Source organism: Aspergillus uvarum (assembly GCF_003184745.1).
Source record: "Aspergillus uvarum CBS 121591 unplaced genomic scaffold BO82scaffold_57, whole genome shotgun sequence".
NCBI lineage: Eukaryota > Fungi > Ascomycota > Eurotiomycetes > Eurotiales > Aspergillaceae > Aspergillus > Aspergillus uvarum.
Window position 1 is genome coordinate 141,101 of NW_020291354.1, and position 20,603 is coordinate 161,703.

General features: G+C 52.8%; 6 protein-coding genes across 6 annotated transcripts; 3 read left to right on the forward strand and 3 right to left on the reverse strand.

Annotated features, from left to right (window-relative positions):
• Window positions 1–1,496: 1,496 nt before the first annotated feature.
• On the reverse strand, window positions 1,497–3,175 carry BO82DRAFT_317631 (putative MFS glucose transporter; the record flags this gene model as incomplete). Its single annotated transcript, XM_025632617.1, has 2 exons — window positions 1,497–3,018; window positions 3,077–3,175. The coding sequence occupies 2 exons, from the start codon at window positions 3,173–3,175 to the stop codon at window positions 1,648–1,650; spliced, it is 1,470 nt and encodes a 489-aa protein (XP_025488528.1). The 3' UTR covers window positions 1,497–1,647.
• Window positions 3,176–4,518: 1,343 nt separating this feature from the next.
• On the forward strand, window positions 4,519–6,096 carry ssn3 (cyclin-dependent serine/threonine protein kinase SSN3; the record flags this gene model as incomplete). Its single annotated transcript, XM_025631731.1, has 3 exons — window positions 4,519–4,570; window positions 4,807–4,966; window positions 5,025–6,096. The coding sequence occupies 3 exons, from the start codon at window positions 4,519–4,521 to the stop codon at window positions 6,094–6,096; spliced, it is 1,284 nt and encodes a 427-aa protein (XP_025488529.1).
• A 232-nt stretch (window positions 6,097–6,328) lies between these two features.
• On the reverse strand, window positions 6,329–8,628 carry BO82DRAFT_357418 (putative metaphase-anaphase transition protein (Mlo2)). Its single transcript, XM_025636015.1, has 4 exons — window positions 8,427–8,628; window positions 8,282–8,336; window positions 6,641–8,195; window positions 6,329–6,553 (listed from the first exon to the last, which is right to left on the reverse strand). Exons 1-4 carry the CDS (start codon window positions 8,540–8,542, stop codon window positions 6,546–6,548), a joined length of 1,734 nt encoding a protein of 577 aa, XP_025488530.1. The 5' UTR covers window positions 8,543–8,628; the 3' UTR covers window positions 6,329–6,545.
• Window positions 8,629–9,280: 652 nt separating this feature from the next.
• BO82DRAFT_435113 (MCM DNA helicase complex subunit MCM2) lies at window positions 9,281–12,781 on the forward strand. The gene is made up of 5 exons (XM_025641003.1): window positions 9,281–9,309; window positions 9,401–9,516; window positions 9,580–11,882; window positions 11,945–12,114; window positions 12,189–12,781. Exons 1-5 carry the CDS (start codon window positions 9,305–9,307, stop codon window positions 12,286–12,288), a joined length of 2,694 nt encoding a protein of 897 aa, XP_025488531.1. The 5' UTR covers window positions 9,281–9,304; the 3' UTR covers window positions 12,289–12,781.
• A 750-nt stretch (window positions 12,782–13,531) lies between these two features.
• BO82DRAFT_158031 (Pal1 family protein) lies at window positions 13,532–15,903 on the reverse strand. The gene is made up of 4 exons (XM_025630224.1): window positions 15,555–15,903; window positions 15,111–15,340; window positions 14,617–15,043; window positions 13,532–14,566 (listed from the first exon to the last, which is right to left on the reverse strand). Exons 1-4 carry the CDS (start codon window positions 15,616–15,618, stop codon window positions 13,767–13,769), a joined length of 1,521 nt encoding a protein of 506 aa, XP_025488532.1. The 5' UTR covers window positions 15,619–15,903; the 3' UTR covers window positions 13,532–13,766.
• A 4,058-nt stretch (window positions 15,904–19,961) lies between these two features.
• On the forward strand, window positions 19,962–20,408 carry BO82DRAFT_271034 (uncharacterized protein; the record flags this gene model as incomplete). Its single annotated transcript, XM_025630982.1, has 1 exon — window positions 19,962–20,408. A coding segment is annotated over one exon (447 nt), but the record flags the coding sequence as incomplete, so codon positions are not given.
• Between the last annotated feature and the right edge of the window lie 195 nt (window positions 20,409–20,603).

Sequence of the window (20,603 nt, forward strand, 5' to 3'; positions counted from 1 at the left end):
AGTCAATTTAGTGATCGAGTCTCATTGAATCACTCATTTTATTTATTCTTCTTCTTATCCTCGGCAACCCAGGAATACTTCGGAGAGCGGAAATAAGAGAGAGGTAAAGTTAGTTGTTGCCCTGCTTTTCTCTCCCCCACCCCAACTTCACCCCTAGGACTAACCTGTTCGTTCTCTTCCATGACTGATAATGCAGCTAGATGCAATAGTCGTACTTATGCAAAGCATTTCGTCCCCCTAATCTGGCTAATCTTGGTAGGGAGAGAATGAACCAAACCAAACGGCGAGTAAAAAGAGTCGAACGACGTCAGGTCCAAGAAGTTAGTCTCATCTCCACCAGAGTGAGTGATCAATGATTGTGGCTACCTAGTCCAAATTGGTCGCTCTACATCACATCGATAACTACTCCGTACGCAATGGAGGTTATCTTCCTAAATATGGTACCGGTTCATGCTGCGGGAATTCTTTTCCTGTTCTCCCCTACCGAACGCATCTGCCATCCACTGCTGCATCAAAGGTAGGAGAACGAGAAAGAAGGAAAAAGGTCTGCCTGCGAGTGCTTCCACGGGACAGCCGATTGTCCTACTTTATGGATATCTATGGGTTTCTTGCTGCCTGGACAGACATCTTCCCAAAATGAAACCCCCTCGGGGAGCAGAATTAGGATCCCATGGAAGACTCCGCAATGAATTCCACCCTTGGCCTGCCTAAGCAGCAGTCAAGTCCCCTGAAGCAGGGCTGAGCGATCGTGCCCCCACTTTGAGTGTCAAAAGGCTCCAGTGGGAGCCGGCGGAAGGGCTGGAAGGGAGTTGTTGGGATGAGAAAGAGCAATTTTGGATTGGATGGGATTCTCTATTCGCTTCGAAATTTAGTCTACCATAACTACGGGAGTTATAGTCTGGTGCCAGTAAAGGAGGGGCGCCCGCTGACCAACGGGCCATTCCGCGGCCTCCGTACAGCAGCGTCTCGTTCCACCGTTGCGATGCAGACAAGCCTCCGTCCCAGGCTTCCAGCCCTATAGACTACCACAGTGTAGGTGCATGCCTTCACCTGGCGGTTGAAATTTGTAAAGCTCCGGACCTTAGGCTGCTTACCTTGAATTCTAGGCGATTGAATTGTGTTTTTCCTGATTAGAGTCAGAGAGACAAATGAGCTCAGCCAATCTCTTGTGTTTCAGACCTGAGACGCGATCTCCCCCTGTAGATGTATGTAAAGTTGGACGCAACTTTATGCCAACCTGTAGCCAACAATCCCAACGAAAAATAGGGGCTGAAGCCTTGGAAGTATATGCTCTCAGCACATATCAGCAGTCCTTTGAGCGAGATGATGCTGGACAGCCATAGTGCTGATCGCAATCAGGCTTCGCCAATCGTTATTGCAGTCAAGCGCACCCCTTAATGCCAAGAGTGACACATAAGCTGTGGCTGTATGCGAGCTTTCTCGTTGACACCTCTATTCTAAGAGATACTAGTTACTCGATTTAGATTATGATGGTACTGGAGCTTAGCAAGTGCAAGCGCTGGATGTCATGGGGCTAAATTTTTCTGCCCTTCAGGCAATTCGACTGACGTCCTTTCCTACATGTATCCCGCCCTCTAACCCATCCAAGGCTATGAGCCAACAATAGTAGTTCTGCAATAGGTTGCTTTAGTCTCTTCTTCGTCGATCAACCCTACCCCAAACCTCATCGGAGCTGGCTTTGCCTTTGGTTTCAGGAACCCGCCAGTAAATGAACGCTCCGGAAAGACAAGCCATAGCAGCAAAGACCCAATATATCCTGCCTCGATCCAGAGCCTGGTTCAAGACAGGGAAGAATTGCGCCACAATGAATGTCGCAGTCCAATTGGCCGCAAGCGCCCAGCTCTGTGCGGCGCCCACAGCCTCCGGACCAACCAGCTCAGACGCAAGGATGAACGGCACAGGCCCTACACCGACAGCAAAGCATGCCACAAACAGCAGCACAGCGATTGCAGACAAGGCTTTCTGGCTGGTGTAGATACCCAGAGCCAGGAGTAAGGAGTTTATCCCCATACCACTGATGCTAAGCAGAAGGCATTTCTTGCGTCCGATCTTGTCGGGCAAAGGAGTGCAGGCAAGTGTGATGACCAAGTTGATACCCGAGATGGCCACTGCCAGTAGGGCTGCGGTAGTAGGGAGGATGCTCTGTAGAAGCGAGACACTGTACATGATGATGCTATTGATCCCCGTGAATTGCTGGGCAATCATGACACCAACGACGGCAACAATGGCTGGCCGGTAATAAGGATCCGTGACGGCTCTGAGGATGGTGACTGGCGGCTGTTTCGGTGGCATATTGCTCGATGGTGGTGTCAGCAGCGACTGCTCTTCTCCCGAGCCATCTGCAGCATCACCGGAGGAGCTGGACCAGCTTTTGACCTCCTCTTCAATATCAGCATCCTTCCCGCGCAGACGCTGAAGTACCTTCCTAGCCAAGCTGCCCTTCTGATGCTCTGCAAGCCAGGTAGGACTCTCCGGAACCAGAAAGAGTCCCAGAAGCTGCAGAGTCCCGATGAAGCCGGCGACGGCAAGAACGACCCTCCATACACTTCCGTAACTTAAGAAGTACCCCAGCGTTTGTGTGAGCAAAATCCCAACGTTCGTCATGACTTGCGTGAAGGCGCCGAAGAAGCCCCTTGCGGCAGGAGGGGCTATTTCGGAAACATAAATTGGACCGACAACAATAGCAGCCCCGGACCCGACTCCCGATAGGAAGCGGCCAACGCTTAGCAACGGTATGTTGGATGCGAAGGTCTCAGCTACGGGACCCAAGATATGGAATATAGTCGTAGCGCGGAGAGTGAACAAGCGACCGTGTTTGGTGGATACTGGCCCTGCCAACAGAGCCCCGACTAGGCCGCCAAGGGTGTAAATTGATGATACCAGGCCGAACTGGGACGGGTTCATAGGGATGCATTGCGGAAGTGAAGCTGCACTTGCAGTGGAGTGAATGCTCTTTTGCTCGCAAGTGATCACCGCTTGAGGTGCGTTTAATTCAGCCTTGACAGGTACCAAAGTCAGCAAAGATAGTAAAAGATGAGATGGCCCCGATGCTTACCAGGTGATATCCGAATTGCAGCGGTCCTAGGGTGGTTACAAACACGAGATAGACCAAGTACGGCGTGACCCTACATCGGGTCGACTCCCCTGAAGCCATTCTATGGTTGGAAGTTGAAAGTGCAAGGATATTCTTCGTACAACAATCAATTCATCGACCAATGGAGACTTTCAAGTAGGTTTCGGTCCAGTCATCACCAATGTCAAAAAAGGAGGGTTGTTGCTGAGCGCCGAGCTGCGTGTAGATGACGTTGCGGCTAATCAGTATGCATCGGGAGAAGGAAAGTCCGTTGTCTTATCACCGACTCAGGGGGCCGGGATTAATAGAGAGTTTGCTACAGAGTACTCCGTAGCAATGTGGGCATTGAGGTACTCTGTAAGGAGCCAGAGTTATGTAATTTGACTATACAAGCAAGTAACTATGCGTAGTGGATGGTTACACATGCATACACGTATTGTTTGTTCTTGTTGGTGGTTGTTGTTATTGCTACTGTTGTTCTTATCATCCAGGGGATTGATGCTGTGCTGAGTCAGCCACAATCCCCTCCCCTCTCCCTCTCCACCTCCACCTCTCAATGCAGCCTCACTTGAATGGTCCGGTCTCTTGTCCTTTCTTACCACCAACCATTGTTGCTCATTTCTCAAATATACCTAGCCTACCTAATCATTGAAGCCCTTCCTGCAGGTCTTCTGCTCTTCTCATAGTGGTGGAGATCAGTGTCTCCGTATGCATGGTTCAGCTCACTGTCCTTGCCGACTGCGAATAGATACCGCGTACTCGACTTACTTACCTCCATCCAACAAGCTACTACTCTTCGTACTAACCAGTTCCAATCGAACCACACCACACCAATTTGTCTCCCGAGCATTCCCCCCTCTCACATCCACCTCTTTTTTTCTTCTTTTTTTTTCTCCTCTTCCTCTTCCTCTTCTTCCATGAGTCTGACGAACCCCCCTTCCTCATCCGGTCCTCTAAGTGCGACTTCCAGGCCTCCTGCGGCCACCGTCAGCCAAAGTCTGTCTCTAAAGAACTTGAAGAGTCTGCAGGCGACTGTTGATGGTAATACCCAGCTATAATTCATTATCCATTCACACTCGTACATACATAACCTACTACCTACTCCGTACTCCATACTTATACATTCTTACCCTATTTATTTTACTCCTTTCTGTGCTTCTCCACTGCTTCCAAGTTCCAACCCACCCTCCCTCCGTTAGCACCCCGTCTGTCTCCACCTTTTGCCACCACTCAGTTCTCCAAGCGCCCTTTCTACTTTCTTGACCTGGGCCCATCACCATCACGATGTCCACTGGTTGATGATTGAAGATTGTTAGTTCTAAGTTACTATTTCCTTGGTGACATCTTCAAATGTACCCGAGCTAGACTATAGGTCTCGAGCTTTCTGAACGGGTTTGAAACAAGAACTGTCTAGTGCCTCCATCATGTTTGGAAAGAGCTTTCCGTTCTATAATTCTGTCGCCGGGTTTTATCCACGTGGTAATTGCTGTCCCTTCGATCTCCGACCCTCTTGTTGCCGGCTACACGCTGCTGCTATACGCTATACGCTCAGTTGTTAAATTGTCTACCCCTCTGCCAGCAATCTCGGGTTGACTTGTTTTTTTTTTCTCTGTCCTCCAAGACCCTTCCTTACCCCTAAATTCCGATTGGCTGATGCGTTGTCACTGAGGATTACTGCTCCTTTGAGTGCTAACATAATTTTCTATATTTAGAAAGCACAGATTCGCGAAGGCCGCCAGGGACCGGTTACACCAGTAAAGTCCGAGTGCGAGATAGATACCACATTGTGGGTTTTATTAGCAGCGGTACGTATGGCCGAGTCTACAAGGCGATCGGCAAAAATGGCCAGAAGGGCGAGTTCGCCATCAAGAAGTAAGTAGATGCGGACGTCTTCACTTCCATCAAATCCATCGTCGCTGATTGACTACAGGTTCAAGCCGGACAAGGAAGGGGAGGTAGTGCAGTACACTGGTCTCTCGCAGTCCGCGATCCGAGAGATGGCTCTGTGCTCCGAGCTTGACCATCCCAATGTGGTGCAATTGGCAGAGATCATCCTGGAAGACAAGTGCATCTTCATGGTGTTCGAGTACACGGAACACGATCTCCTCCAGATCATCCACCACCACACGCAACCGCAGAGACATGCGATCCCAGCGGCGATGGTCAAGTCGATTCTGTTCCAGCTGCTGAACGGTCTCCTCTATCTCCACACCAACTGGGTACTGCATCGGGATCTCAAGCCAGCCAATATCCTGGTCACATCCAGCGGCGCCATCCGCATTGGGGATCTCGGTCTCGCCCGTCTCTTCTACAAACCCCTCAACTCCCTCTTCTCGGGCGACAAAGTGGTCGTCACCATCTGGTACCGTGCCCCCGAGCTTCTCATGGGAAGCCGACACTACACGCCCGCGGTGGATCTGTGGGCGGTGGGGTGCATCTTCGCGGAGCTCCTCTCGCTGCGGCCCATCTTCAAGGGCGAAGAGGCCAAGATGGACAGCAAGAAGACGGTGCCCTTCCAGCGCAACCAGATGATGAAGATCATGGAGATCATGGGCCTCCCGACCAAGGAGACCTGGCCGGGCATCGTCTCGATGCCGGAATATGCCCAGCTCCAGTCCCTGGCCGTGTCGCGGGCCCCCGGCCACTTCAGCCGCTCCTCGAACCTCGAGGGCTGGTACCAAAGCTGTCTCAAGAACAACGGATACTCCTCCAACTCGAGTGCGGGCACTCCCGGGGCGGACGGGTACGACCTGCTGGCACGGCTGCTCGAGTACGACCCCACCAAGAGGATCACAGCCCAAGAGGCACTGGAGCACCCGTACTTCCGCAATGGCGGCGCCATCTCGGCCAACTGCTTCGAGGGGTTCGAAGGCAAATACCCCCACCGCCGGGTCACGCAGGATGATAATGACATCCGGTCCGGCAGCCTGCCCGGCACCAAGCGGAGTGGACTGCCGGACGATACATTGATGGGGCGAGCAGCGAAACGCCTGAAGGAGTGATCCTACCGCATCCACTTCAGTCTGAATATCGTGAAATATAGTCTCTGCATATGGGCATGGCGTTCAGGTTGCTGTAATCAATATCAGGTGCGAGATACATAGCAACACATTTAGATGAAATACAATATAAGCACAGTGTACAACCTGCACTGCAATTCGAGCGTCTGTGCCCACCGTGGCGCGACGCCCTCGTAGATCAAGCAAAGAGTATACAGACACTATTGAACCGAATTGTTCTTGAGAGATAATTAGATAAATAGATAGATAGTCAAAGATAAATGAACTGCTCCGATTTGCAAACCAACCACGCCATTCCCTTTCAATTGTGCCATTTTCCTAATCATGAGTCCTAAACATATATCCCATACATCCTGCGACTATTAGACCTCATAAGTCCCCAGCCCAACACATATCCAACCGAATATATCGAATAGATATCAAGACTAAGCTCAGTAACCTACAACCCCACAGAATTAGCAACCACACGAACAATCAACTGAAAATCTAAGAAAAAAGATCGGGGCGGAGGAGAGGGAAAACATACCATTCTGCTCCCGCCGACTATCCCCATCCTTCCCGTCACTACCACCACCATCACCAGAAGAAGCCTGGCCCGCGGCCGCCGCCTCCCGGATATGCTGGTCATCGCCGCGCAGCTTCTCGAAGTAGGCCTTGATATCCTCGGCGGAGACGGCGGTGCCGCTCTCGGCGAAGGGCTTCAGGAACTCCTTGACCCGGTCGCGGAGGTGATTGTAGACCATGGCGCCCTCGATGGCGCGCACGCGGTCGATGTTGCTGAGCGCCGCCTCGCCGCGGTCGAGCAGGCTGCCCGTGCCCGTGCTGCGGGCGCCGTCGCCGTGGTGGTGGTCCCCGTCCTCCGACACGGGCGGCTCGTAGGCCTCTTCCTCCTCGCGGAGTTGCGGGTGCGCGGCGAGGGTGTGCGGGTAGCAGTCTGGGCAACGGCAGAAATGGTCGCGGAAGGTTTCGGTGAGGAAGAGGGAGAAGGTCTGGCGGGGTGGGGTGGTGGGGAGGGTGGTGTGTTTCGGGGCGGTGGGTTGGTCGGGTTGGAGTTGGGAAGAGGTGGAGGGTGGAGCGGCGTTGTTGCTTGGTGCTGTGACGGTGTCGGTGTTGGTGCCGGTGGGTTCGGACGTCTCCTCGTCCTTGATGCGCTTCGCAGAGGGCTCGGCTGCGGGTTGTGGTTCAACGTCGTCGTCGTCGGCTTTGCGTTTCTTGGAGTTGAGGGTAGGCTCAGACTGTGCGCTGGTGGCGGTGGGGCTGATTGGTTCTGCAGTCGTCGGTTCTTTGTCTGTCGTTTCGGCAGGTTTGGCTTCGCATGCGACTGGTTTGGCCAGTCCACCTTCTTTGAACACCGGGGGAAGGAAGCCGGTTGTCCCCGCGTAGCGCTTCAACCACGGATTTGAGTCAACGCATTTGTAGCAGATGAACATGTCGAAGTCACCTTCGTCAGGGAACCCGGGTGGGAGGGGCGTCTCCTCGTCGTCATCATCATCAGGTTCGTCGTTTTGGTTGTTGTTGTTGTTGTCGTCACCATTATCCGCTACTATCGCATCCTCAGCTTTCACATCTTGCTGCTTCTCCTTTTCCTGCTGCTTCGCAGTTTTGTACCAGTCGCGCGAAAGCCCGATCAGGCACTCTGGATGCCACCAGTCCTCGCCGCAGCCGCCTGTCTCGACCGTCCCCACACCCAAACACTGGAACATTGTCCCTCGCTCCTGATTGGGGTCATAGTCCTCGTTGCAGCCGCAGAACTTATTCTGGAAGTTGTGGTTGTATTTATTGCCCGAATGGGGTTCTTCGGAGTGGACGCCTCTCGCGCCGGTCTGCGGGTCATTGCGCAGCGTACAGGGCGAGGTCGATGGCATTCGGGTCGTCCCGCAGTCGCAGACAAAGTTGCGCTTGCTGAACAGCTCGACCAGATTGTGCTCCCCGTGGCAGGCGATAGAGCAGGAATAGCATACGGCGGCTGGTGTGTATGATGCATTATCGTCGGAGGAATCGGTGGGAGGGGGGTTACAGGTGAGGCAGGCGAAGAGGGATTGTCGGAGGGGACCTAGAGCTTTGGTGCAGGTGTCGAAGGACTGCGCCTGTCAGTACAGGTTGTAATATGCGACAGTCGATCCATCGTCGTCAGGTTGTAAGGTTGGGATTAGAAGGGCAAGCTCACGTAGGGAAGGATCTCGCGCGCGTCAGCTTCGAGGCGAATTTGGGACTCGATAAACCTGACGGACACGACTCGTCAGTACTCGTCTATCTCATTTTTGCAAAATTTCCGACAGCGTATGCCGTGCGAAAAGAAGCGAAAACCTCACTGTCTGGCAGTCTGCGAGTTCTGGGAGCTGAAGCTTTCGCGACGGTTGGTGGCATCCTGGGCGTCGTTCGGCGGCCCATTGCTGGGGGCTGGTTTGGATGCCTCTGAATCGGCCATGTTTTTGTGTCTGAGTTGCGGTGGGTCGTCTCGTGGATCAGCGGAGAGTGAGACTTGTTTAGCTGAAGCAGAGGGCTGTGGTAAAGTAAATGGTATTGTCGTTCTGCTCAGCCTTCGAGGAAGCTCGAAGCGCGCGGCGCAAGGCGATTTAAGTGTTTGCCTCGTTTGCATGACCTCACCTCTGCTGCTCGATGACGGCTACTCGGAACAATTACTTGAAGCTCATATCACTTGCCAGATGATGGCTTTACTGCAAGAGAAGGTATGAGCTTAACATCCCGAATCCAACACAGTACCTCGAAGCAATGTAGTTGATATGTACCGTACTGCAGTACTGTGTGCGAAGTCCCTGCTACTGTGGAATGATGCGGCAGCACCGCAATATCCAAACCATTCGACTCAACCTTGTAGCCAAGAGAGTTAATCCAACTATACTATGTACGATTTAATGCTCTAGTTTCTTCTCCCGTCACTTCTGGGTACCCATAATGTTCTAGACGGTATAATTATAGGTACAGTACGGAGTCCTGAGCCGGAGAGTGTAGACTAACGCCTGTCTGGGTGGCGCTTTTCTTTCCCGATCGGGGGTTAATTGGTTTTCGGACGCGTTTGGGTCGCGCTCCGACGCGTTTCTGCCGCGCATCAACACCGCCTGATGGATTTCCCTGCCAACGGATGAAAAAAAGGCGCCCGCACTACAACCTCCGTGCGGTAATCCCTTCAATCCCACCCCCATACTGCCGGTCAGAAACACCAGACACAATGAGGTATGTTTACTCCATCGATACTCGGATGATCTCATCTTCGATCGCTTTTCTCCCGAATCCTCTTTCACTGATAATCATCATGTCCCTTAAGTTCACCACTACGCCCAAGCCATTCCGCCGCAAATCGCGGCCTAGGAAACCTCGGTCGACGCAAGAGAGACAGAGAACCCGATGATGAGACTTCATCGGTCGCCCCTCCTTCGAGTCGTAAGTCTCACATGCTTCGATTGTCCGCTACCGGCAATGCGTGCATGCTAACTCTTCCCACAGCTCCCCCTTCTTCCCCTCCTATGCTCCCTTTCGACGAGGATGACAATGAGGGAGATGAAGAGGCTGACATGCTGGGCGATATCGACGATCTTGATGAGATGGCCGAAGATGAAGATGGCATTGACTTGTTCGGCGATACCTTTGAGAAAGATTACAGAAGCACACAAGACCAGCAATACCGCGGAACGTACATCGACGACGACGGCGACCATGAGGAGCTAGATATGGCCACTCGTCGTCAGCTGGAAGCTCGCTTGAACAAGAGAGATCGGGAACTGGAGCGCCGTCGCCGCATGCCTGCCGCCTTTTTGCAGGACGATGAAGATGCCGAAGTCGATCTCACTCGCCAGCCCCGTCGGCGCAGACACCACTATGACGAGGATCGGGATGACGTTGAGATGGGCGACGATGTCATGGAAGAGCTCTCCCTGGAGGAGTTGACCGACGTCAAGGCCCCGAACATCACCGACTGGGTTCTCCAGCCTCAAGTCCTGCGGTCCATCTACCGCGAGTTCAAGGCGTTCCTTACGGAATTCACCGACCCTACTGGTAGTTCCGTCTACGGTAACAAGATTAAGACTCTTGGTGAGGTGAACTCCGCATCGCTTGAGGTCAGCTATGTGCACCTCCTCAACACCAAGGCTGCTCTTGCATACTTCCTCGCCAACGAGCCCACCGAGGTGTTGAAAGTCTTCGATCAAGTTGCCCTCGATGTGACTCTGTTCCACTACCCGCAATACCACGACATCCACAACGAGATTCATGTCCGGATCACGGACCTCCCCGTCATTTACACTCTCCGCCAACTCCGTCAGTCCCACCTCAACTGCCTGCTGCGTGTCAGCGGTGTCGTCACTCGCCGCACTGGCGTCTTCCCTCAGATGAAGTATGTTATGTTCATTTGCGGGAAGTGTAGGACGCACCTGGGTCCCTTCCAACAGGAAGCCAGTGCGGAAGTCAAGATCACATTCTGTCAGAACTGTCAGGCCAAGGGACCTTTTACCGTTCACTCCGAGAAGACAGTGTACCGCAACTACCAGAAGTTGACCCTGCAGGAATCCCCTGGCTCTGTCCCCGCCGGTCGTCTCCCCCGCCAGCGCGAGATCGTTCTTCTTGCCGATCTCATCGACTCGGCCAAGCCTGGTGATGAAATCGAGGTTACCGGTATCTACCGCAACAGCTACGATGCGCAGCTCAACAACAAGAACGGATTCCCCGTCTTCGCCACGATCATCGAGGCCAATCACATCGTCAAGTCCCACGACCAGCTGGCTGGTTTCCACCTGACGGAAGAGGATGAGCGAGAAATCCGCGCTCTGTCCAGAGACCCTGAGATTGTCGACAAGATCGTTCGCTCGATTGCCCCCAGTATCTACGGTCACCTGGACGTCAAGACCGCCATCGCGCTGTCCCTCTTCGGTGGAGTCAGCAAGCAGGCCCAAGGCAAGATGTCCATCCGTGGAGATATCAACGTGCTGCTGCTCGGTGACCCCGGTACCGCCAAGTCCCAGTTCCTGAAGTACACCGAGAAGACGGCACACCGAGCTGTATTTGCCACGGGTCAGGGTGCTAGTGCAGTCGGTTTGACGGCCAGTGTCCGGCGTGACCCTTTGACCAGCGAATGGACGCTGGAAGGAGGTGCTCTCGTGTTGGCGGACCGCGGTACCTGCCTGATCGACGAGTTCGACAAGATGAACGACCAGGACCGGACCTCGATCCACGAGGCCATGGAACAGCAGACGATCTCCATCTCCAAGGCCGGTATTGTCACGACGCTGCAAGCGCGCTGTGCCGTTGTGGCCGCCGCCAACCCGATCGGCGGCCGCTACAACAGCTCCGCCCCGTTCTCGCACAACGTCCAACTCACTGAACCCATCCTGTCTCGTTTTGACATTCTGTGCGTGGTCCGCGACTTGGTTGACCCCACCGAGGACGAGCGCCTGGCCAACTTCGTCGTGGAGTCGCACTCGCGCGCCAACCCCTCCCGCCCTCTCCGCGACGAGGACGGCAATCTGGTCAACGCAGACGGCCACCCCATCGACGAAGATGGCTACCGCATCAACAAGAAGACCAAGGAACGCCTCCCACCCACCCAGGAGGAGCTTGCCGCACGCGAAGCCGAGGCCCGCAAGCGCGAGGAGGAGAAAGAGGGTGAGATCCCGCAAGAGCTGCTCCGCAAGTACATCCTGTACGCCCGGGAACGGTGCCACCCGAAGCTCTACCAGATCGACCAAGACAAGATCGCCCGTCTCTTTGCCGACATGCGCCGTGAGTCTCTGGCCACGGGAGCATATCCTATCACCGTACGCTTTTCCTTCTTCTCTGAAACAGTCAGCACAACAAACTAACATCAACCCCCCAACAGGTCCGTCACCTCGAAGCCATCATGCGTATCGCCGAATCCTTCTGCAAGATGCGTCTCTCGGAGTATTGTTCCGCCCAGGACATCGACCGCGCCATCGCCGTGACCGTCGACTCGTTCATCGGCAGTCAAAAAGTCAGCTGCAAAAAGGCTCTTTCTCGTGCATTCGCCAAGTATGTTGCCCTTTCCCGGTACAAGGTACAAGTTAGGAAGAACATAATCACTGACCCAATTCCTCTCCAACTAGGTACACCCTCTCCCGACCCAAGCCGCAATCCCGTCGCAAAGCAGGCATCCCCGCCCCGGACCCATTCCGCCCGAGAATGTCGTCCGTTCGGCCCCGGTAGAGGGCCTGCTTTCGATGTTAATCGTCCGTAGGATTCCCGCATGTCTTGTCTTTCCTTCTCCTTCCCTCCCCTCCCCTTCACAAATCCGGGGCTGCATATAAGGAAAAGAAAGCTTACAGCGAGGGTATCTCCACGGCACAGCACCTCCTTCTCTTTTTTCTCTTCTTTATTTCCCTGCGGGGTTCAAAGTATGGAATACCCGGACACCGGGATGAAACGATCTATCGATGTTATCAACAAGTTCTTGGGGCAACGTTTTGCATTTCTCAGTTTCACTGTCATGAATTTTCCTAGTATGCGTGCGGCGAGGGGGAGTTCGGGTCTCTGATTCATTAGGGAAATAGGGGGGTCTTGGTCTTTTATCTTATTTTTTTGTTGAAATATCTGTGATGCGATGTGATGTGATATGGAAAGTATTCCCCGGAGAAGAGCAGACATATACCTACCTTAGTTAGTTACCTTATTCATCAACTTATTAAATCTTCTTCTTATCCTCAGAGTTCAAGCTACACCGAATAAGTATCCACCTCGCAGCAGGAAAGTTGGAAATGTGTAGATTGACATCGCAAGGCGCGATGTTTTACCAGATAAGGGGGAGTGGAGGTGTGCGCACAGTACTCAATTGTCAAGCGGAAGATTGTCTTGTCCAACAAATCGTAATGTACTGTACGCGGAGGGCCATCCTGTGCACCTTGGCAAAGGAAAAGTATTTCCTGTAGTGCTGAAGACCCCCTAGGGTGTAGTTTCATAGTTATCACCCCCAGCGCCAGCAGAGAATAACATGTGGTGATAAGAAGAGAGTATCAAGGTAACTACATAAGCTGCAGGATGCTTGATTGTGGATGTCTCCATGCAGAAGCGGGTAAACATGGGCAACAATTGGAGATAGGGAGTAGTGCTTCAGCGAAACTTTGCATCTTCATTTTGGCTAAAAGCTAGGAAAGGACTTGACAAGAACATAATCGCTGCAAGGGGCAACACCAACTGGGAACGTTGGCAGAAGGGTTAACTGGATTGGGAAAGAGAGGAAGTAATAAGAAATCCATGTTTGTTACTTGCTTGGCAGACAAGGCCAGTACAGTACATCCGGACACCCTGATCAACCGCTTTCATCTGACTGATGTAATACATACACTCTTCAACAACAAAGATAACCTCCACCTCTTCGCCAACACCGGTCTCGCTCGATGAGGCTGAGGCCACGCCGTCATCTGCTATCTCGCGTTGCTCATGGATGGTCGCGCTCGAAGATTGCCGTCTCTTTCAAGTTACGTCAGTCTATTGGGTCTCATGCTTCCTTAATGGTTCCATTTCATCAACGCTCTCATGCTGTCATTTCCTGTTGAAAGCAATCTCTGCGCCCTGAGGGGGATATGGGGATGGATGTGCTGCCAGCGCAATGTCCACCGATAAATGATTACTCCGGCCATACAGAGTGCACGATGAAACCGGGTTACATGAAAAGATCACCTCCTTGCTCAGTCGTTGGTGACGCGCCGCTCGGGCCGGGGCTTCCGCAGACTCTTCATGCGATTGATGAAGCCACCACTGCCACCACCACCGGCGGCATTCTTGTTCTCGTCATAACCACCGTAAGACCGTTCGTTTGTAAATCTCCGCTCCAATCCCGTGTTCTGCTTGGGGCTGCTCGAAGAACGCGCCCGTCCACCCACAGGGTCCCGCGCCTCCTCAGAGGAAGTAATCTGAGCGCCCTTCTTGTCCCACGCATCGTCGTAATCTTGGAAGAAAGGGTTTTTCTCGTTGGCCTTGATGGTACCGATGTGTCCGGCAGGAACAGGCGGGCTGTAAGTGGCTTCCGGAGAGCGGCCACTAGGAGCACGGTTAATGCCCCGTAGTCTTTGTGCCAAACTCTTCTTGCGCTGAAGACCACCTCCGTTCATACCGCCGCCCGAGCCTTCCGAGGTAGTTCCCCGGCGCTGAAGCTCCGCTTGGCTGACAGGAGCACCCTCCAAGAACGTACTAGTTCCCAGTCCCATACTCTCCGATCCGTGAACAGGTTCAATGCGAGCAGTAGGGTCAAAGTTGGGGGGGTTGTCAGCCCTGCGAGGTTCGCTTCTCGCGCTGGCCGCGAAATCATTGAAGCCTTCCTCGGTCCTTCCGTGGAACAGATTGTGATCAATATCCAAGTTGTTCGGTCCGGAGCCTCCCAAGGCCATGTTGGCTGAGTCCTTCGGGAAGGCCTGCATAGGTGCAGTGCGCACGCCCTTACGGTTGCGATTCGGGTTGCAAGCATCGAACGGTCCATCGTGATGGAACACTGCAGAAAATTAGTACTTTCATCATGATTCGACCGGTTTTTTCACTTACTTCCTGTTCCGTAGATGCTAGTCACATCCAATTTATCGATGATGTCAAGTTGGTAGTTGTTCTTCTTCGAGGACGACGAGCGAGGCTTGCCATCCTTGCCCTCCTTTCCACGAGCCTCCCGCTCTCTCCGTCTTCGTTCCCGGCGCTTTCTTTCTTCCTCAGTGTCCACGTGTTTCGGGCGCTCCATGATTGATGACTCGGAGTTGCGACGGGGACGTGGTCGGTCTCGGCCACTGGGCCGGGGACCGCTGCCGTTTCGCGGAGGATCAGCGAAAATATCTAATGGATCGCGTGCGCGGCGCTCGGGGCGATCCCTTCGCTCGCTCGAGTATCCAGTCGGTGCAGGCTTCTCCGGACGGGGTGGGGTGGGCCTATAGCCGGCAGATTGCGCGGCAGGTTGCGCGGCAGGGTTAAGAGACAGGTTTTCCTGTTGAGCGAAGCATCCCCTAATTAGTCTTTGCGGCGACGCAGTAAGGAAGCAGAGAAGGACGTACAAAGAGGTCGCGTGTGTTCGAAGTCATATCCTGACTTCCGACCTGAGATACCATGGTTCCTCCGATAGGGGCAGAATGTGGCGAATCGAGGTCGTCAAATGGGTTGGTCGAGGTCGGTCGCTCAGGTCGACCAGCGGAAGAGAAAGAACTGGCAGAAGGAGACAGCGCTCGGTTTCTAAAGGGATTGTTGGAGCCCAAGGAAGGCGCATGCGCGTGTTGGACGACGGGGGCTGCGAAGAGGCAGAAATAAAGTTAGCATCAGAGAAACGAACGGGCGACTGGGGGAAGCACGGTCTGAAATAAGACCACATTCTTGACAAGACAGCAACATTCTGGCCCAGGGGAAAGGCCCCGCCGAAGGTGAAACGGCAACGAGATGACGACTTAAGTGTGAGACACAACGAGGAAGAGGATCAGAAACCGGAAATCAGCAAGATGACGCACCTGACGGGCCCAGCGTCACGCCGGGTGGGTAGGAGTAGGTTGAGGAATACTGGGAGGCATTCATGGTTGCGAAAGTCCACGCAATGCGAGGTCGAGAGCAGGAACAGTCAAGGAAGTTGATTGGGGAATGGAGGAAAGAGACATCCAAAGATAAGGAGGTAAGTGGATGATGGATGATCAGGGGAGGGTCGAGAATGCGAGGACCAACGCCAAACTAGAGTAAGCTTAGGCGTTGCTGAAACAGCGATGCCGCGGCCGACGATTTAGGAGAGAATAATTGGAGGGGGGAATTAAAAGGAGCGCAGCACAAGACGTAGGGTGTCCGTCCGTCGGTCCGTCAAGTCGTAGTCGTGGTCGAGGTCGAGGTCGAAGAAAAGACCTTGCACCGAGGAATGTGAGAATTCTTAATCTTTTTATTTTAAATGCAGAAGTGATTGGCCCTGATTCTTGCCAGTGGCTGCTTTCTGCTTGATGGGAGGTGGTTGGTGGAGGAAGGTGCTAAGTGATCAAATTGTTCCAGTTGTGGAATTATTTAATTCCCGAATAAGGTGGGGGGGGGTTAAAGAGTAGCCTGGAGGGGTTGGAATAGGAGTCACAACCGGTAGGATGAAGAGGAGGATATAGGGGTGGGGGGTCAGCAAAGTGAGAAAGGGAGGGAAGTAGAAGAAGATGAGGAAGAAGAGAAGAGAAGAGAGGGAGAGAAAAAGAGAGTTGGGAGGAGAAGGAGAAGAAAGGAAAGACGAAGAGAAGGAAGCGGACGGAAGGGAAGGAAGGGAAGAATAGAGAGTAACTCGGATGGTGCTGTCGCTGCTGGTGTTAGTGCTGGTACTACCCCTGGGGAATATCCAGAGTCACGGCTAACTATAGTTTGGTCCGATGCAGTAAACCACGGTTCATCGACTGAAAGGGGGTGGAGGCGGAGGGGAAGAAGGAAAAACGAAAAGTGGAGTGAAGGCGAGAAGCTTTTGGCTTCGGTTATTGGGGGATTTAAATTTGACATGCAAAAGGGGGGCGAAAATTAGTAGTGGGAAGTGTATGTCAATAGTCATAACATTACCAACTAACTAACATATACAATACATTCAGTATAAGAAAGAGCGAGAGGAGGGGAGAGGGTTAGAAAACAAGCACGAGAAGAGAAGCAGGGCTAGAAAAGTCTTACTTTTGAAAGATGTAGTATGTAACTTATGCAGTGTATGTGTCTCACTGTCTACTAGGTAACTAATCATTATGGATTGATCTTGATAATGTCTCTCTCCTTCTACCCTTCAGGGGCTCACTTGACCAAAACGTTCTCGCTCTCCACGGGTTGATTAGTGACCCCAGATCAATTTGAGCCACATCGGATCCTGCAAGCCAGCAACTAGTGGGAGCTTCGCTCTTCACGACTCCTACTAACTACTCCTGCTTATGAATATTGTCATATGTGCATTTGCCATTGCGTCAACGCTTCCCCTCTGGAATGTGGCCCTTCTTTATGCCCTTCCTTATGCCTGTCTGCCCTCGATCAATCCGGATCGACAGAGCGATAGACAACAGCCGATGTTGATCTTACCCCTGGCTGGCTATTGCCCACCACTTTCCTAATCAATAATGCCTACAATACTGACCGAGTACGAGGTATAGTGATTCCATATTCCATCATCCCATCATCGCATCATCGCTTCCATCTCCGCCTCTCCGCATCGTAATCATCCAATGCACCTCTTCTTTAGGGCTGGCCCTTCAATGACTCACCTTGGCAAATTTCCATATCCCCTCCATCCCATCTAATCCCTACTTACAGAGTAACTTCCCTTTCTCCAACTCCAAAGGTGGGTTTTCCAGGATTCTGCCGGGTCACCCGGCCGATCTTCCCCCTGCACGAACCGCGCGGACGGGAACAGGGTCGGTCGGCTCATCACACGCGTGTTCCCGCGCAGGAAACTCCCCGGGGGCGTTCAGGCACACACGCACACCCAGAATACACACATGCCACGGAATGTTCCTGTCCTTCCACTCGAATCCTTGGCAGGTAAGATACCTTCTACACCAGGAAAAAAGGGACTGCAGCCACCCACACGGTGGCTTTCATTCCCCCTTGTCTTAACCTTGATTGAAGAGAGGGAGACACCCAGATCAACTGTAACAAGATCAAGAAGACTTTGTGAGAATGTGTCCGCATCCGATGGCATGCTTCGCTGTCAGTGCCGGTGACGTTTTCCCCCATGTCAAGGTCCAGGGACATGACATAGTCACATAACTACATGTACCGGTACTGAGTAACTAAACCGGGGGATGGGAAGGGAGCATATCGTCATGGGGGGTCTCACCTCGTCCAGATCCCCCGGGTTTCCTTTCAGCTCACTATTTTTAGTGGCTGTTAACGTATGTGTCTTTGCGTACTTGCATACCCTCTTTGCTTTTTCTCCCTTTTTCTTTTCTTCTTGGGAGGTTTTTCTGATGTCATTTTTGCTTTTTCTTGCTCAATCTGGATAAGGTTGGAATTGAATAAGGGCGCCGGAACGGGTGGGTTGCCTACTCGTGCTACACAGAAGCAAGTGGCTACTTGATGCATCTTGTTGGGCAACCCGTTTCAGATTTGTATTCCTGCTGAAATCCTACGGATCCTAGATGATGTACACCAAGGTGGACCTCGAGATAGTGAATTGAATAAACGAGCAGGATAGGCTGAAGATAAGCGACCGGTCGAATTCGAAAACAACATGGTGTTTGCTTGAATTGACTGGGCTATGTTGTCCTGAGGTTGTCAAGCAAGCTCATTGCGCTCGGGTGTCATCTAGATGCACGGGCTACTTGGTCGCTGCCTCGACTACAGGAATGCAGGAGGGTTGAGGTCGCTGGGTATATCCGATCTTTTCGCAGTCGGTGGGGTCTGGGCGTGAAATCTGGTTGGAGGGACTTGGAAGTAAGATGAACAGAATCCAGGATGTGCACTCTAAGAGAAAAGCTCATAAGCCATACATGAGACATTAGCCCAGTTCTTTTCCGGTTTGGTGAGGCCGGTAATGTTCTTGTCATCCGTACAATCCTCCCGGGTGCAGACAGACGATGATGTAAGAGGGATCCGATGCTTGTCTTTCCGGGCTTAGCAACCAGGGATGCCGGATTCTGATAGCAACACACTGCGGACTGACTAATAAGTCAATGCATTTGTTCCCGCTTTCAAATGGGCTAGTTGGCTGCTACATTGATAGAGTCACTCTATTTCAACCCATCGTGAGCTACCGGGGATGTCGGCTGTTGCATCAATAATGGGTACTCGTTTGTCATCTAGTGGTATAGTCACTTACCTGCCACAGAGGCTTAGTAGACATGTTATATGAATGAACACAGTAGAAAGCTGGTCTGCGTCAATAGCCCTCACATTCACGAATTGAAATAGGCACACAAAGACCTCCACTTTGTAGTCATTAAAGACAGCTCTCAATGAATCCACAGCCCAACGGCCTCTGTCAGGCACGTTGCTCGAGGGCCCAGTGAACCTCTGCAGGCATCCTGATTAGCCACTGATGACAGGGTAAGGTCGTTCAATCCTCCTTCGGTCTATCAGTACTGTCAAGAACGACCAAGGGAGTTAAAGAGGCTGTGGCGACAAGCTTCTTATCTCAACTGTTGGGGGGTCAGCACGGAGAGTCGGGTGGGAGACTTGGTGCAGTCTGAGCATTGTTCCAGCAGAGCCCAAGCTCGGTTCGTGTCTCGGTCATGAACTAGGTCTGAAGGTAAGGATAGTCACTCAGATCTATTCGAGCTTCAATGGTCGGGGCGAAGAGCTCGTGATTGTTGGAAACATGGCATATGTGGATCGGCTTGCAGAGCAACCTGGGACAACTAAGATTAATATATCTCAATAGCACTGTTGATAAAGCTGTGGGCTTGATCTGAAAGCCCACCTTTCATTAACACTCGCGTGTTAAGGCAGACTTATCGCAGGTCGCTAGGTCATGCCAGACCAGGGCTCTAGATCATTCGCATCAGATAAGTTCTCCAGGAGTGACCCTTTGCATTTCGGAAATTTCCGAAATGACTCGTCAAAGTAATGCTCCAGATTGATGGAAACAGTCTTCCCCTGGAGTAAAGTGGGCTGTGCCTGAATCTACATCAGATTGACAGCTCGTCCAATTTGGAGCGGGGGAAAGTGGGTCTGGCGTATACCAATGGATGCTTGGCATCTTTTTTACCTTCCCGTGCCGCCAACGTCTGCCACTCCGAATCAAGCTTGCACTGCACAGTCACTCTCTCCCCTCCACCCTCAAACCATCCGGCCAGCTTATGACCTCTGATCGATACCATCGAACTCCGTGACACCTCTCTACTCTCGAACACTACACGCGGGGCTCACCCCAATATCTCCAACGCACAACCATGGCCCAGCCACAACAACCACCCACTGACCCAACCAACCCGCAACAACCGCCGGCCCCAACCCTCACCAACCCACGCTTCACCCTCGAGCTCGAATTTGTCTCCTCCCTCGCAAATCCTTACTACCTCTCCCATCTGGCCGTTAACTACCCTAATCTCCTGGGCATCAGCCAGTCCACCGACGAGACGGACGCGACCGACAACAGAGACACCGCGACCCCTCGCGACCCCGACGCTGCTGCGTTCGCCGCCTACCTTGCCTACCTCTACTCCTACTGGAAGACCCCGGAATATGCACAATTCTTAACCCACCCGGGGGCTACGCTACGGGCGCTGCGGCTGCTGCAGGAGGAGAATTTCCGGCGCGATGTGATCCGCCCGGATGTTGTCGAGGCGCTGGCGGGCAATGGATTGCCGGAGCAGGCAGTGGAAGGGGACAAATCTCAGGGCGAAGAGCAACAGCAGGATCAGTCGGAGCAGCAGGATGGTAAGGGGAGCTGAGGTTTCGGTGAGAAGGAATTGGGCAGGGACGCACTCGTACCCTGAAATCATCTGCATGAGGATCGAGGAATAACAGGAGATGGTGACTGGTGATTCGTGTGGGATACGTACCGCGCTTGCGAGAAACCTGGGAAGGATATAAGGGGCTCACTCAGTATGCTCACACAACGGCGATTCGCGAAC